Genomic DNA, 17,480 nt, shown 5'->3' with positions numbered 1-17,480 from the left:
ATCCCCTGACTTGGATTTAGGACTGGGGGATTATGTCCCACAACTGCCCTAGTTTGAAAGTGGTTTGCAAGAGGAGTAACTGGTTGACAAATTTGGCCTACTAACTTATTCATTATTTCATTCAAAGTATTCAGTTGTTTGGCCATGTTGTCATAATGTGTATTTCCATTCTGGGTAAATCTTTCCATATTATGAATATTTCGAAGATTTACCTGTTCAATGACATCTTGTGTGAGTTCTCCAAGTAGTGCACGCATAGTTCGAGGACTCAACTCTGCCATTGATTCGTAACGACTGTTACTGCTTTGATTCTGTCCATCTGTTCGTGGAGAGTTATGCTGCTCCTCATATCGCTCGATCACATACTGGACTTCTCTCTGACTTGCTGCTTCCTTATCGAATCTCTGAGGCATATTGTTTCACCTTTTGTATTTTCAACACCAAATACCACTGTCCCACTAGGCGTGCCAAATTGTTTCGCACGGGTTAGTCGCTAACAATTAAAAAGGGATCAGACGACTGTATAAGGGACAAACCTCTTGAGACAAAGTCCCAAAAGGGGGCTTTTTTATTGGTGATGACTTTACAATTGGAAAGTAAAAACAGAATGCCTCCAAGGGGCGCAAGCACACGAGTTACTGTAAAAGAAGTGTTTAAATCTAAACTAAGAAATCGAAAGTTACATATTTTCTGTTTGAGAGTGTTTGATTCGGGGTCCTTTGCTCTATATCTTTTCTTCCTTTTATACTCCCTGGGTGATTTCTTCGTGATAAACTGCTTAAGAAACTGCTTGATCGCTCTATAACTGCCCACTTTCCTTGTAGTGGCCAACTTGTCATGAAACTGCATTCTCTAACTGCTGCCATTACTTCTGTCGTTCAACCATCTTCAATTGAATTCCTTGAATCGTGGAACGTGATAGGACTACCCAATAACTGCTTCATTAACTTCACTTTTGGGTAACCATAACTTCTTATGTTTGCTAAGATGTTGGACGACTTGAATATTTGGACGAGAGCGGAACCACAGCTCTGGGCGACTGCATGGCAATTCATTCGCTCAAAATCTTGAGCGACTTGCAACCTTGGGCGATGGTATTTCCGGGTTCATGGGCTTCCTTATTTGGGCCTTTATCCTGCATTGCCTGACTGGTTCGTTCTTTTGGCTATCTGATTTTGGGGATTTTCCAGTTGGGCTTCATTCCTTGGGCTATTCGATTTGGGCTGAACTTTTTGTGTGTCAACAATTAACTTTTAATTATTTTCTCATTTTGCCTAAAACAATCACTCCAGAACATACTGTACAAAGTATAATGCTGATGGATCTCTGCCAATTAAATCCTTAACATTGCTACCAAAATAACTCACCCCTCCAGAATAACATTTTTTCATTCCTAGCCTGTTTTATTTTTTTCAACTTATAACGTAGGAATTTCTTAAATGAAAGTCACTTCTTGAAAATAATTAACTTTATTATCCCTAAAAGTTTTCCCTTCATTATCTAAACTTTCCATTACCTCTCTTGAATAGTGAACACTCGTTAAGGCTGGACTTGAGATTTTGGGGGCCTTAGACCAATTTCAAATATAAGACCCTATATATATGTAAACATACATGTAAAATAAAAAATAATAATTTTTTTGGGCCCTCATTGAAGTGGGGCCGGTCGCCTACCTTACCTATAGTTAGGGCCGACACTAACACCCATATCATACAACATAGTTAAAGAAAATAAAAATAAAAGGCAATCAATTTGTTGGGAAACAAAGAGGTTATATGACACAATATGAAGTATTGATAGCACAAGTAAAAACAAGATTAAAATAAAAAGTGACTTGCAGATGAATCGAGTAATTTTATTAATAAATAATTAATGGATAGAAAAATAAAATTTCAAATGTATAAATTGAAAGAAGAATCAAATATATATATGAACAATCCAAGTCCTAGAAGTAGAGTTGTAAATGAAATAGGAGCAAAATTCATCTTGGACTCCTTCAAGACATCTTCAAGTCTGTTACCAACTCTCAATACTTTTCAAACAGTATTTTCAATCAAATGCTCAACAAGAATTAGGGTCACAACCCAATTCTAACAAATTCCACCTTGACATGAATTCTATTGTAAGGAATAAAACTTAACTCTTCAACTCCAAAACAAAAAAAAAAAAAAAAAAACCCACTCCGCCAAATTACTCCACCTCTTCATCATGCCCATCTGGGCATACTCAACAACTATGAACAAATTCCGATCCCAACTTACCAGTAGAATTACCTTGCGAGCCAGTCTTGCTTGAATCATCCCTTTCATTTTCGACTTCTGCCGAGTCACCAAAACTGTTCAAATCATCACGAGCACTTACAACTCTACCTGAGTTGTCAAACTTGCTCAAATTACCATGAGAAGTCAAATATATATAGGGACAATCAATGCCCTAGAAGCAGAGTTGTAGATGAAATAGGAGTCAAGTTCATCTTGGACTCCTTCAAGGTATCTTCAAGTCTGCTACCAACTCTCAATACTTTTCCAACGGTATTTTCAATCAAATACTCAACAAGAATTAGGGTCACAACCTAATTCTAACAAATTCCACCTCGACATGAATTCCATTGCAAGGAATAAAACTTAACTCTTCAGCGCCAACAAAATTATCCAAATAAAAACACTCTACCAAATTACTCGACCTTTTCCATCATGCCCATCTGGGCATACTCAGCAACTGTGAACAAATTTCAAGCGCAAGTTAGCAGTGGAATTATCTTGCGAGCCAGTCTTGCTTGAATCATCCCGATCATTTCCAACTCCAGCTGAGTCACCAAAATTGTTCAAATCATGATGAGCAAGCAACTCTACTTGAGTTGTCAAACGTGCTCAAATCACCATGATCAACAAGATCACAACTAACTCTACTTGAGCTACTGGCAGATTCCCTAATATTATTGTTTGAATCCCCACGAACAATCCGATTACAACCAACTCCACCTGAGTCGTCACTTATCAAACCATAAGTTGCAACTGCATCCAAAGTGATCGTTGAAACTTCCAACACATATAACTGATTCTTACATTACTTCTCCTCCAGCATTCAAATAAAAACAAAATTTGCCATAACAAAAAATCTTGTTGCGATCCAAAAGTGAAATCTCGAATTTCATAGTTCTCGTACCTGAAATAATTAATCTTGTTCAAACATCGCTTTAATAGTCAAAACCTTAGCACTGATACCACTTGTTATATTTCAGACTAAATTTGAAACCACTTTGTTTAAAGCAGAATGGTTCTGTTACCAATTTTTTTTTTTATCTATTTGTTATTCATTATCATTTTTGTTTTCATTTTCCTTTTCTTTTGTAATGATATGATTGTTATATTATTCAAAATTTGACCTTTTTCACACTAATGGTTAAGAGAAGACGTTGATAGGTTTAAGACTACATAGACTAAATATCAAAGAATTAGAACTCCAACATCATAAGGTTTAAAGGATAAGGATCCTCAGTGTTTTTTACCCTGTTCTAAATGTGGAAAGTGTTTTCGTAGAAATTGAGTTTTAATGGTTGGCTCCCATTCTTTTTAAATTTTAATGGTTGGTATAGTATTTTTTTTAAAAATTTGTTATTGAAAAAGAATGAAATTTTTTTAATTTATGTGTAATATTATTTTATGAAAAATTACGTGATAAAAAATAAGAGAGAAAAAAAAGAATGAAAAGGTTCGTGGGAGGGCTAAAGTTTTCAAGAGTTATCCTCTCACATCTCCTCTCTCCGGTCTTTCATGTCTGTCTCTCTCCAGAAGTAAAAGAAACCCTAAAAAGTGTTGTTTACCCACAAGTAAGCTCTCTCTCTCTCGCCATAAAAAAATTTAACTGGACCCTCACTCTGTGACAACCCGCTAAAATAATTTTTTCTTGCCTAATTAAAAAAAAAAAAGAAATTGTATTCTTAATGTCATTTGTGTTCTGATGTTTATAATTTGCTGCTTTAATTATTACTGTTGTTCTATTTTTCTAAGAGTCATTTTGTTTCAGATCTGCGTTTAAAATACTAAATGTTGAAGCTTTGGTTGGGTTGTGATTTTTATGAGCTAAAGCATTTTTATTGATCATTTTCTACCAGGGTTCTGTTAGTTATTAATTTAGGTCGGTTGATTTTTTATTTTTTGTTTTGATAAATCTACATTTGGTCTGAGTTGAGTCAGAAATAGTTGAAAATCTACTTTTTTCAATTTATTACCCATTTTCTCAAATTAACTTATGTGTGTCATGGTTTTGGTTGCTTATGGTCTCATAAGCCTTGTGGAATTTTACATCACTTTAATCGGTGTTCAAAATTTAAATTATGGGTTTGCATGATTTGATCTCGTCTGGGTTATATCATGTTTAGGGAAACATGGTGCCTTGGTCTTCTTGATTTTGATACCTGTACTTATGTATTTGCTATCTGGTTTTTATTGGCCACCTTTTTGTTAGTTGTATCGAAAATCACGAATGCAATAGCAATAATGGTTAACTGGAATTATGGAAAGGACTCAATGAATACGATGTTATCTGTAGCTCAATGGATGGAGAAGGATTAAGCACCAGGAATTGGGGTTATTATGAACCTTCCCTTAAAGGGCATCTCGGTCTTCAGCTCATGTCATCCGTGGCCGAGAGAGACACTACATCTGTCCTTACCGGACATGAGAATCCTGTTCTGGTTGCAGCTAATGGAGCTTTCAATCCCCGGGATTGCGTGGTTACAGAACCACCTGTCACGCATATGGATTATGTTAGAGACAGTTGGATAAACCACAGAGATAAATTCTTACATATGTTTCCGGGGAATCTTTATAACCCAGTCCTCATGGACACTTCCAGGACTCATCATTCCATGCAGATGCTTCAAGAACCTGATTCAACCACCAAAGACTCCAAGGTGAGTGTTGCGGATCCAGGTGCTAAGAAGGAAGATGTCCCTGCCAAGAAGAGATCAGCTGCTGCTGCTACTCTGAAACCCTCCAAGGGGAAGAAGTCAAAGAAAGGTCCTTCTTTGCCTAAGGAAATTGGTAATTCCTCTGTTCAGCGTGCCAAAACTTCAAAGAAGAATTTGGACATTGTAATAAATGGAATTGATATGGATATTTCTGGTATTCCAATTCCCATTTGCTCATGTACCGGCACTCCTCAGCAATGTTATCGATGGGGATTTGGTGGTTGGCAGTCAGCCTGTTGCACCACAACCATATCAATATATCCCCTGCCAATGAATACCAAAAGACGTGGAGCGAGAATTGCTGGACGGAAGATGAGTCAGGGTGCTTTCAAGAAGGTTTTGGAGAAATTCGCATCAGAAGGCTATAACTTTGCTAATCCGATTGATCTTAAGACATACTGGGCAAAACATGGTACCAACAAGTTTGTGATCATCAGGTAGATTTATGCTGTGGATACCAGTATACCACAACTGGATTGCTGCTGCATCTGGTCTGTTTTACATGTACATATTCGGCGGCCTGGTGCAGGGATTTACTTGGTACTTTTTAGTTCATTAATTTTCTATCATGATCCATGATTTTGAAAATTGTCAAGGCATTTGGGGGTCTCAAAATCTGGTGTTAAATTTTGTTTTGAAGTCTAGCAATGTTTCTGGCCATCAGCGTTATCAATGATAGTTTCCATTTTACTTGATGGATAAATTTCAAAATGTCTTGGCGATATTTATTTATTTAATTTTTTTTTCTCATTCATCATATTTTTGGTTAAACTCAACCAAGGTACTTGTATAGAATTTTATTTTTATTTTTTTCAATTTTAGGCCGGCTAGGTTGTCTGGACCGGCGGCGTGCCCTTGATCATTGTGGGAAATTTAAACTACACTATACCCACCATCTTTTCACTACTATATAAAAAGGGCAACGTTTCACTACTGTAGAAAGAACAGTAAATTTTTCCATTTTGTCTCACTATAGCTTCTTTTTTTTTTTTTAGAGAAAGAAACGATGTCGTTTATCTTAGATATTTGATACAGTAACTTTGTTGCTTTTCCTCAATTTACGCGGCGTGGAGGATTATATCATAGAGTCCTCTTTACTCTTTCTCCATTTTTACATGCTATTGTCACGCCTTTCTATTTTTCCACACTATCTCTTTCATCATTTTCTGACACTATCAAGTATGTATTTTTAGAAAGTTTATTTTTGAGTACATAGTAAGTTTAAATAAAAATATTATTTTTATATATGTACGTAAAAAGTATATAGTAACTATTTGATTGACCAAAAAATAATATCAATTAAAATGTTTACGAACCGTTTAAATAATAATTTATTGAGGAGGTTAATTCAAGAGCAAAAGTGTGAATTTCATAAATATATGATTGAAAATATGTTTGAAGAAAAATAAATTTTAAAAATTGAAAATCAAACATGTTAACAAAAGAATATATTTATTTTTTAAGAAATGGGTTTTTATTACCATTTCGTTTTTATTATGAAATGATTCTAATTTTAATATTTTAGATTATGCTTCGAAATTACATAATCTATCAAATATAATTTTTAAAATTAATTTTTATGAACTAATATGTTTTTATGATTTTTTTTTTTTAAGTAAAGTAATTATGGAGGCTCAAGCATGAGCCTTCGTTTGCTTGAGCCTCCATAATTGTTATGGAGGCTCAAGCCTTTACAAAAGAAAAAATAATAATAATAATAAAAAAATCATAAAAACATATTACTTCATAAAAATTAATTTTAAAAATTATATTTGATAGATTATGTAATTTTGAAGTACAATTTAACATATTAAAATTAGAATCATTTCATGATAAAAATGAAATGGTAATAAAAACTCATTTCTCGAAAAATAAATATATTCATTTGTTAACATATTTGTTCTTCATTTTTTAAAATTTATTTTTTTCGATCATATATTTATGGAATTTACACTTTTGCTCCTGAATTAACCCCTTCAATAAATTATTATTTAAACGGTTCGTAAACATTTTAATTGATATTAATTTTTTGAAGTTATAAGTAACTTTTACAATTATAATTTATTTTTTTACTTTTAAATAACCTTAAGAGATTTTTTTTTTACTTATAAGCAACTTCTACATTTTAGAAATATTTTTTGTCTTATTATTAGTATTTTTATTTTATAATAAATTTTTTACATAAAAGTTATTTTTTTACTCATAAGTAGTTATTTACAATTATAAGTTGAAATACACAACTTTCCATACGTCCTACCAACTCTCATCTCTCAACCACATTACTTATAGGTAAAATATTACATGTGGGTAAGAAAAACTATATTATAATTAAAAATTATTTATAAGTAAAAAATCACTTTTATTTAAGAAATTATTAAAAAAATAAAAATACAAATAAGACAACAATATTTGTAGGTTGTAAAAAGTTACTTCAAGTTATTTAAAAGCAAAAAAATAACTTATAATTGTAAAGTAACTACTTATAAGTAAAAAAAAAAATCAGTTTTGTGTAAAAAATTATTATAAAATAAAAATACTAATAATAAGAAAAAAAAATTTCTAAAATGTAAAAGTTGCTTATATGTAAAAAAATTTCGCTTAAAGTTATTTAAAAGTAAAAAAAAAAAACTTATAATTGTAAAAATTACTTGTAACTTAAAAATATATTAACTTAAAAATTTGTAGTAAATATTTAAATATATTTAATTTTTAAAATTAAATATTAACTTATGTGTTAAATAGATGATCTATAAATAAAATAACATTTAAATAAAAAAATATATCAAAGGAATCTCTCCAAATTTATTATGGAGACTTGATTTCTCCAATCCTCCGTGATTCGGAGGCTTGATCTCATGGAGAGATCAAGTCTCTTGTTATGAAGAGATCAAGCATCCGTATTACGAAGGACTGAGACTTCCAAGTATGGAGATTAATTTTTTTTTCTGAATTTGTTTATTAGTAATATTTTTATTTGTTTATATTTTTTGCTATCACTATTTTATTTCCAACAATCATTTTTATGTAAGAAATTATTAACTAATAAAAATACAGAAAAAAATATTTGTAAAATGTAAGAAGTTACTTATAAATAAAAAATTTACAATTTTGATGCTAATAAAAATAAAATAAATACAAAATAATAATTATTTATTTATTATTTATTTTATATGTCAAAGGCTAACCAATTCAAATATAACTTAAATAAATTAAGAAATTTGTTAGACGCAACCATTATAAAGTAATAACAGAAAGTGTGAAACACGTTTTCCATTTTAAAAATTAGAATAAAGAGTCTTTTGAATCACAAGTATGACTCTTTAAATTAAAAAAATATCTCGAGTTTAAAAAGTTGCATTGTTTTTCAGTAAAATATTATCATATCTAGTTACAGTTATAAGCTCCTCTCTTATTCAACAAAATTAGAAAAATACGTCACGTAACCAAAACATATAATTTTACTTAGGGCCTGTTTGGGAGGGATTTTTTACCCCAAAAAATTAATTTTTTGAACGTTATTTCATTATTTCAGTCGTAATTTTTGACTTCTTCTCTCATAGGTGGATCTCACTTTTCTTCTAACGGTCAAAAAATCAATTATCAAAATCCCTCCCAAATGGGGCCTTAGATATGAAACTATGTTTTTCTTTAGATTTAGATTATAAAAAATATTTTTAATTTAAAAGAATTAAGTTTTATAAACACAATGATTACTTCTTAATAACCCTAACCTCCTGTTTGATACCATTTTGAAATTTTTTTTTTTTTTTCAAATTTATTTTTAATTATACATTTTACTAATAAATTAATTTGCACAAATTCAAAACTTTTTATTACTTTTTAACTGCACATTCACAAAAAAAAGTCAATATTATAAAATGCATTTTTTTGTGAAAATAGGATTCAAACAAGGGTTAAATACTAAGGATCTATTTAACGAGGTTTTAAAAAGTCAAAATACTTCTAAAATTAAGAAATTACTTTTAAATTTATTTAAATAATTTTCTGAAAGTATGTTTGACTAAAATAATTTTTAAAGAAAATTAATCTAATATAACCCCTGTTTGATATCATTGTTTTCAAACTGTTTTTTTTTTTGGTATATACTCATTTTTAATTATATATTCATACAATAAAATATTATACGCATGGACAATAGAGTGGCAGAAGGTGAATAGCATGGGCCATACGCCGTGTTGTCCTCCAACTTGGATCAAGTGCGTTTAGAGTCTGGCCCAATTATACCTTCGCGCCACATATATAGATTTTCAAATCGACAAATTACTCGTTTTAAACTCCATCTCTCAATTCCTCCACAAATGAGAAGCCAGCAATGCTCATGTCTGCGATCCAGAGTAATCGAGTTCCTCATTCAATCAGCTCATGTAAGTAGCCTATAATACACAAGAATATCTAGATTACTTATATTTTAACAGATTTTAATTTTTTGTCCCTTTTGTTTTGAAATTAGTTGCTGGAAGTTTCTCCGATCGTTAAATACTCCGCACTGTCACTCTTAGCTGACCGCTTTTACCCTGTTCTCGTTAGGTAAGTTTCATCTAAGTCTCCAATTTCTGTTTATCGGAAGAGTTGATCCGTTTACGTGTCACCTTTTGTTAAAGAAAAGTTATAAAAGGTTATGCGATGCGATGCCATTGTAGTATCGAAATTTGCACAATAATTTATTAGACAGCGAAGCAATTTTTGAATGCCGTAATCTAGGTTATAATTATTTAAGCCGCTATATTTTTTGGCTGATTGTATGGTATACTATTTGAATTTTGACTGTGTCAAACTGCAGAAGCAATTTCTTTTTTTTTTTTTTTTTTCAATATCAGATCTAAGCATATCCACAGCTGTGCTTCAGCATTAAGTTGCAATTTTTGTGGTTATTTATGTTTAAAAGATGGCAACATGTTGTGTTTGCTTGTTATTCATAATTTCCTTTCCTTCTGACCAGCTATGATAGACAATGAAGAGTTTGAAGCACTCAATCTATTAATGCCTTCATTGACACTGTCATTGTGCTCTGACCTACTTTCTATGCATCATAAAGGCTACCTCGGTTTAGTTAAATTGTCTATCTGATTGTATATAATGTCATAAATTTTATCATTAATGTATTCTCTCTTTTCAATAATTCCAAAAGTTTTGTCCAAAGTCTCCAATCGCGAAGTTTCAAGATCTATCTTAAATATTGAGTTCTGATATGAACTCAGCTTGAGGCTCAGGGGTTTAAGTTCTGACTGTCTAGTTGCTCTGTAAGAATCTATTAGTGAGCTGGATTCGGATAATCTAGGTCTAAAAGCTTCTCAAAATGGGTAGATATGGAAATCTGTCCTGGAAACAGATGTTAAGGGTCCTAAGCTTAGAATTTCTGGGGGTTCTGTGGATGAAATCCAGAGAAAACAAAGAGTTGAATAAAGCTAATGGATTTCTAGATGTTTGGAATGTGAGAGCTAAGTGTGCAAAGGTCTGGATGCTGCAACACATTGTAATGTAGACGATGACCCAAACAATGCAATAATCTGCATACGAGTAATCATCAAGAAATAAATTTTGCCAGTTGCAGTCCTTTCAACTCTTCATGCACATGAATTGCATCATCACGTCATTGAGCACTGAGACATTAATACTCAAATTACATGAGGAGAGGGTATCCTACATCTCATTTTTACATGTGAAAGTTCCAGTATTGGTACTTGGATAAGATCACAGAAACTTTCACTAATAAAACCAACTTGGATAAGATCATAGAAACTTTCACTAATAAAACCATTTCTACTAACAAGTCTGAAACAGTGTATATCTATCTTTGAATATTTCTTCAAAACTTTGCGCCACCAATTTTTTAAAATATTAAATTAAAATGCCTTCTTGCATCTCATTCATTCTTTTCTCATTTTTCTTAAAGAACAAATTGGTTTTGACTTCATATCTATTTTCACATTTCTCAACCATGAGGAAGAGATTGAGGGTTAGCGGGCACACAGAGAGAGAGAGAGAGAGAGAGAGATCTTTTGTGGTTTAAGTTGCATTTTAAGGGAACAAAAATTGATAGGATCCAGAGAATATTTGTTCTGTTTTAGCTTAAAGATAAATCCTGTAAATGAGATCACATCTAGCATATTGTTAAAATGACAGTTAAAATAACCTTGCCTTCAATGGCTAAGGCTTGAAAGTTTCTTTATTACCTTGCTTCTGAGAAGCGATAAATGTTTTTTATTACGAGATGTTAACTGACGCTAACGACAGTGGATGTTATTCCCTATATCCTTGTCAGTTAACTAATGCCCTTGGGGTAGGTTTGACATCTTCTTGGAGGTATAGGCCTCATGAACTTTGGTTTTTTGTCCACATTTGGGTGAATTTCTTGGACACCTCAGCTTAAGTCTAACCTCGCAACTTGTCAAAGCTTTCAACAGAGCCGGATAAAAATGCAAGGGAGTTGAGAATGATAACATTTCAAGATCTTTTTCATTTATGACGAAAAATGCAGTAGAGGAACTGGGAGTATCTTCGAATATTTGAACTTGCATTGTTGAATCTCTTGAAAGTTTCAGTTGACAATTAACTTATGGTATGTAACTTTTTCTTTTCTTTTCTTTTCTTCTGACTGGATCAACACTGTTCTACTCTCACCATAAAACTGTCTGGTGGATATCTTATTAGTTATTTAAACATTGTATATTTCGTTTATAAATCTTTTGGCATGGAGTTAAAAGACCTGAAATTTCTTCCTGTTTTCCTTCTGGTTTTCTTGAGTAAGAAGCCTACTATTTTTTCCTCTTCTATATATTTTGTTTTTCAGTTGACACGTTTGTTCAACTGAGCCAGATTTCTCCGAGATGGCAAGAGCCCAGACAACTGGCTTCTACTTCCGTTGAGAGAAAGCAATTTACAGCTATTTGGTCTTATTTCAATCTGGGTCTCAAGCAAAGTAAGTTTCGGCTATTTATCAGCATTTCTCTATCTTCAATCTTTTGCTTGCTTCTAAGGTGCCTAATTTGTAGATGCACGATACTCCTCCCCTATGCATCAAAAACTTGAAGCCTTTGGCAGACAAATACATTAAGGAACAGCATTTTACAACTAGAGATCTTTTGGAAGCTGTAAGCTAGCTATTCCATAAATGGTACTAAGAATCTGTTCGTTTATTTTGGTCTTATTCATGGTGATTAATGAAGGATTCTACAGGAGATGACCTTTCTGCAGGTAACTGATATTTAAATTTAGTGCTATTCCTCTTTATACTCTTGGGTTTCTTTTAGCGCTGAATTTCCTTCTTGTATATTAACTGAGAAGATAAAATTTTTTAAGGTTATTGAATTTGGGATCGGTGTGACAAATATTGCTTTTAACTTTGTTGAAGAGCTTCTTATTCAATTAAGGTAAGTTTTTTCTGTCAACATGAAGTAGTATATTTGCACTACTGGAATCATATTTTTAGAACTCTTTCACCATCAGTATGTTGATCCTAACGACCTAAATTTTTTCTTTAAACTCCTCTCTTTGGAAATAGGGAAGTTGCCCGAGTTGGAGAACATGTGAAGTTTGAAGCTTGTATGGATATCATGGATCTACTTTATGAAAAGGAAGAAACATCAGTTCTTTACAGATCTCCCCGTTCTCTGGCTGCATCCATATTGGCACGTCTTTTACATTTTCTTGGTTCTTATAATGTAATGGCTATAAATTTTGACATTTTTTTCCTCATTTCCTTTTCGTCTAAAGAGTTCTCTATGCTTCACAGGTAGCTGCTTATCTTATTACTGTTCCTAAGCGGAAGTGGGAATTCCCTGTTCTCCCTTGGGGTAAGATATCGTACACTTGAGATTAGAGAAATACCTGTTAATTCTTTCCACTCCCTCTGCTTATTTTCCTTGTTTGTTTTAACAATGTGAAAGAATAACCTAATAGTTTGACAACTGAGTCACGGTGAAAAGAAAGATCACAGAGAGATACTGTAACTTAAATAATCTTATATAAACCAACTAAATTCATAAATTACAATTGTTCTTCACTTTGTTAACTATAGATGTTTCACATCCGAGAATGTTTTGTTTGAGTTGATTTGAAGTCCGATTCAAGCTCTGAGGCGGTGCCGGCTGTTTTCTCTTGTTATGTTACGGAATTGATCATTGCATTTGAACTGAATTGTCCAGACAATAATTTCATCTGCTTAAGTTTTTAATGTTACAGATTGACATATCTATCTTTTATAATTTCTTGATACTAGCATTAGTTCTGTTCGGCAAAATGGTGGACCGCATCTAAATACATTGGACCACGGCTTTCAATTTTTTTGTGATGGGAGAAAGGAAGAGATATACCTCAAATTCGAAATATGAAATCTGAAAATACTGCACCAATCCAAAATTTCACTCTCCCAACTTATTGTTGGATATTGGTTAAATAAATCGAGAATTGAAAATCGATTAAAGTGACTTCGTATCGACTTCGGCCAAATACTCAAAAGCTCGACTCAATCCGTTTAGGCAAAATTGTTTGGTATATTTGGCATTTCGTAAACCAATATCGGATGAATGAGAAATTACGAAAAAGGACGAAAATCAGTGAATAACCACCTTTTCATAAAGGTGCATTGTTTGGAAAGGGTGCATAGTTTGGCCTCAACCATTAGTGAATAGACACCTTTTCATAAAGGTGCATTGTTTGGAAAGGGTGCATGGTTTGGCCTCAATCATTTCGTCCACACCCTTTCATGGTCTATAAATAGGACCCTTTGGGTGTCCTATTTCTCACAATTTGATATGCAAAACATCTCTCATCCTCTTTTCTATCCAAAATCAAAATCATTTCATTTATTTTGATTTTCCTTCTTTTCATCCTTGGAGTACATATGCCTAAATTTGGTTCGTTGTACTTGTGTTTTAGAGTGCTACAAATACAAGTGTAGCTGTTGTATCTTGGGAGTCGATTGCCGAAATCCGTAGGCACCGTTGCGGGGCAAATTTGACTTAAGGACAAAGAGTCCAACTCTTGCCTCGGCTTTGTCCCTACTTTCTTCTTCTTCTTGTTTGTGTTTTCTTTGCCGTTACTCTGTCCAATTTTCGGCACGGATTTCAAACCATCATTATACTTATTTTGGCGTCACTATTCACAAAATTCCTCCAACAATCTTAAGTCGAAGTTTGTATATATTTTGTGAAAGTGACATTCTTGTTTGGATAAACTTGTTAAGTTTAACTTCTTCTTCACTTCTATTTTTGGTTGATCTTCTGTTTTACGTAAACAGAAATGAATACGGTTCTTAATACCGATACTACTTCGAATGAAACTTCGAACATGGAAGTGTTCCTACCGGTGTGATTCCTTCCGTTTTGAATACAACTACTACTAATGTGATTCCTCCGGTTGTGGGTGCCCCTACTATCGTACATTCAAACTCAGTTTCACATGGGGAAAAGTCGGAGAAATTTGTTGGGGTTGATTTCAAAAGGTGGCAACAGAAAATGTTGTTTTATCTCACAACCCTCAACTTGGCGAAATTCTTGAATGAAGATCCTCCCGCCATACAAGAAGGGGAAAACAATAGGGCATCTTTGATTGCTTTGGATGCATGGAAACATTCGGACTTCTTATGCAAGAATTACATTTTTAATGGCTTGGACAACGCCTTATACGGTGTATATTGCTACAAGAAATCTGCAAAGGAACTATGGGAGTCCTTGGAAAAGAAGTACAAGACCGAAGATGCCGGAACCAAGAAGTTCATTGTGGGAAAATTCTTAGACTACAAAATGGTAGATTCGAAGACCGTCATCAGTCAAGTGCAAGAATTGCAAGTCATACTCCATGACATTCATGCGAAAAATATGTCCGTGAGCGAATCATTTCAAGTGGCTGCAATTATCGAGAATCTTCCACCCATGTAGAGGGACTTCAAAAACTATCTCAAGCACAAGCGCAAGGAGATGAACATTGAAGAACTTGTGGTCCGATTGAGGATTGAAGAAAACAACCGAAGTTCGGAAAAAGGAGTTGGGAATAGCATACCACAAGCAAAGGCAAATGTGGTAGAATCTAGCAACAACAAAGGAAAGAAGAGAAAGCATTCCGTTGAATCTACAAAGAAGAATGCAAAGAAGTTCAAGGGCAATTGCTACAATTGTGGAAAGGCTGGACATCGCTCGGTTGATTGTCGCAAACCTAAGAAGCAATCCCAAGCCAACATTGTCGAATCTGATGCCATATCAAATGGCATGTCCGATATGAATTTATCGGCAGTTGTTTCTGAATGCAACCTTGTTGAAAATCCCATGGAATGGTGGGTTGATACGGGTGCAACCCGTCACATTTGTGCCGATAGAGGAATGTTCACATCATACACTCCAACTGAGGGAGAAAAATTGTTTATGGGGAACTCCTCAACATCCAAAGTGGAAGGACAAGGCAAAGTGGTCTTGAAGATGACGTCGGGAAAAGAACTTAGCCTCAATAATGTCCTTCACGTACCGGATATTTGCAAGAACCTTGTGTCGGGTTCTTTGTTAAGCAAGAATGACTTTAAACTATTCTTTGTATCGGATAAGTTTGTACTTACCAAAAATGATATGTATGTAAGCAAAGGCTATGTAAAAGATGGACTATTCAAAATGAATGTCCTAACTGTTGTGCCAAATGCTACAATCAATAAAACATCATCTTCAGTTTATATTCTTGAGTCATGTAATCTATGGCATCATAGATTAGGACATGCAAACTTTAATTCAATACGAAAGTTAATGAATTTAAGTTTACTTCCGAATATGCATTTTAATAATGGAAAATGCGAAACATGTGTCGAGGCAAAAGCGGCCAAAACACCATTTCATTCGGTTGAACGAAACACCACACCATTAGAACTAATTCACACGGATGTGTGTGATTTGAAGTTCGTACAAACAAGGGGTGGTAAAAAGTACTTCATCACATTTATAGATGATTGTACAAGGTACTGTTATGTGTACTTGTTGAAAAGCAAAGATGAAGCTTTGGAAGTGTTTAAACACTACAAAAATGAAGTTGAAAATCAACTTGGAAAACGAATTAAAATAATTCGTAGTGATAGAGGTGGAGATTATGTTGCACCGTTTGAAGAATTTTGTGCAGAATCTGGAATAATTCATCAAACAACGACACCATATTCACCACAATCTAATGGAATTGCTGAACGCAAAAATTGAACGTTAAAGGAAATGATGAATGCAATGTTGATTAGTTCGGGCTTACCTCAAAACTTGTGGGGGGAAGCCATACTTTCTGCAAATCATATCCTTAATAAAATACCACACAAAGATAAGGTTGAATCACCTTACGAATTATGGAAAGGTCGGAAACCTTCCTACAAATATCTCAAAGTGTGGGGGTGCTTAGCGAAAGTACAAATACCCAAACCTAAACAAGTTAGGATTGGACCAAAGACAATTGATTGTGTCTTTATTGGATATGCTATCAATAGTAGTGCATGTCGATTCTTGGTTCACAAATCCAAAGTACTTGATGTACACGTAGGTACAATTATTGAATCAAGAAATGCGGTCTTCTTTGAAGACAGTTTTCCGTGTAAAGAAAAGGAACTAAGTTCAAATAAACGAATTTATGATAACATATATGGAAAGAATGATGATCTTCAAGTAAATGAAGAATCGAGACGTAGTAAAAGGCAACGAATTCCAAAGACATTCGGTCCAGAATTCGTAACCAATTTACTTGAAAATGATCCTAGGACATTTGATGAAGCAATGTCCTCTCCCGAAGCTCTTTTTTGGAAAGAAGCTGTACACAATGAAATTGAATCCATCATGAGTAACCATACTTGGGAATTGGTTGAACTCCCTCCGGGAAACAAAGCATTAGGCTGTAAATGGATCTTCAAAAAGAAATTGAAGTCGGATGGATCAATTGATAAATACAAGGCTAGATTAGTAGCCAAAGGGTATAGACAAAAAGAAGGACTAGATTTCTTTGATACCTATTCACCCGTTACAAGAATTACGTCTATACGTGTCTTGATTGCAATCGCAGCATTGCATAATCTTGAAATACATCAAATGGATGTCAAAACCGCGTTTCTAAATGGTGAATTAGAAGAAGAAATCTACATGGAACAATCTGAAGGGTTTGTTGCACCAGGAAATGAAAAGAAGGTGTGTAGACTTGTAAAATCATTGTATGGATTGAAACAAGCACCGAAGCAATGACATGAAAAGTTTGATAAAACTATGTTGTCAAATGGTTTCAAAATCAATGAATGTGACAAATGTGTCTACATTAAAAACGCACCTAATGAATATGTAATCATATGCCTATATGTTGACGATATGCTAATTATGGGAAATAACTCCAAAGTCATTTCCTCGACTAAGAAAATGTTAACAAAACATTTTGACATGAAGGATATGGGAGTGGCGAATGTAATATTAGGGATTAAAATCTCTAAGACATCCGATGGTTTGTCATTGTCTCAATCACATTATGTTGAGACTATACTTAAGAAATTTAA

General features: G+C 33.5%; 2 protein-coding genes across 4 annotated transcripts in view; both read left to right on the top strand.

Annotated features, from left to right (window-relative positions):
• Positions 1–3,723: 3,723 nt before the first annotated feature.
• On the top strand, positions 3,724–5,729 carry LOC111399320 (protein BASIC PENTACYSTEINE1-like). Of its 2 annotated transcripts, none has more exons than XM_023026572.1 (2): positions 3,724–3,829; positions 4,552–5,729. In XM_023026572.1, exon 2 carries the CDS (start codon positions 4,556–4,558, stop codon positions 5,411–5,413), a length of 858 nt encoding a protein of 285 aa, XP_022882340.1. In that variant the 5' UTR covers positions 3,724–3,829; positions 4,552–4,555; the 3' UTR covers positions 5,414–5,729. The 2 variants fall into 2 exon arrangements, with proteins under 2 accessions (XP_022882340.1, XP_022882347.1); XM_023026579.1 differs by having other exon boundaries at positions 4,468–5,729.
• A 3,552-nt stretch (positions 5,730–9,281) lies between these two features.
• Positions 9,282–17,480, top strand: part of LOC111399305 (cyclin-J18) — a 12,348-nt gene continuing 4,149 nt past the window's right edge. The window contains exons 1-9 of one of the 2 annotated variants that reach the window (XM_023026561.1): positions 9,282–9,357; positions 9,444–9,520; positions 11,810–11,912; positions 11,986–12,084; positions 12,170–12,187; positions 12,293–12,363; positions 12,495–12,621; positions 12,726–12,786; positions 13,011–13,126. In XM_023026561.1, the coding sequence (XP_022882329.1) occupies positions 9,292–9,357; positions 9,444–9,520; positions 11,810–11,912; positions 11,986–12,084; positions 12,170–12,187; positions 12,293–12,363; positions 12,495–12,621; positions 12,726–12,786; positions 13,011–13,045 (657 nt within the window). In that variant the 5' untranslated portion in view covers positions 9,282–9,291 and the 3' untranslated portion in view covers positions 13,046–13,126. Of the gene's footprint in view, positions 9,358–9,443; positions 9,521–11,809; positions 11,913–11,985; positions 12,085–12,169; positions 12,188–12,292; positions 12,364–12,494; positions 12,622–12,725; positions 12,787–13,010; positions 13,127–17,480 lie in introns of those variants that run through there. The other variant, XM_023026557.1, reaches the window with a different exon arrangement.

Source organism: Olea europaea, chromosome 1, assembly GCF_002742605.1.
Source record: "Olea europaea var. sylvestris chromosome 1, O_europaea_v1, whole genome shotgun sequence".
Classification (NCBI taxonomy): Eukaryota; Viridiplantae; Streptophyta; class Magnoliopsida; order Lamiales; family Oleaceae; genus Olea; species Olea europaea.
The sequence above is the reverse complement of the archived record's forward strand: the minus strand, read 5'-3'. Positions and strand labels throughout refer to the sequence as shown.

Bases quoted from the DNA above. Each gene is read 5' to 3' on its own strand.
- LOC111399320 (XM_023026572.1), top strand. From the start codon at position 4,556: ATGGATGGAGAAGGATTAAGCACCAGGAATTGGGGTTATTATGAACCT.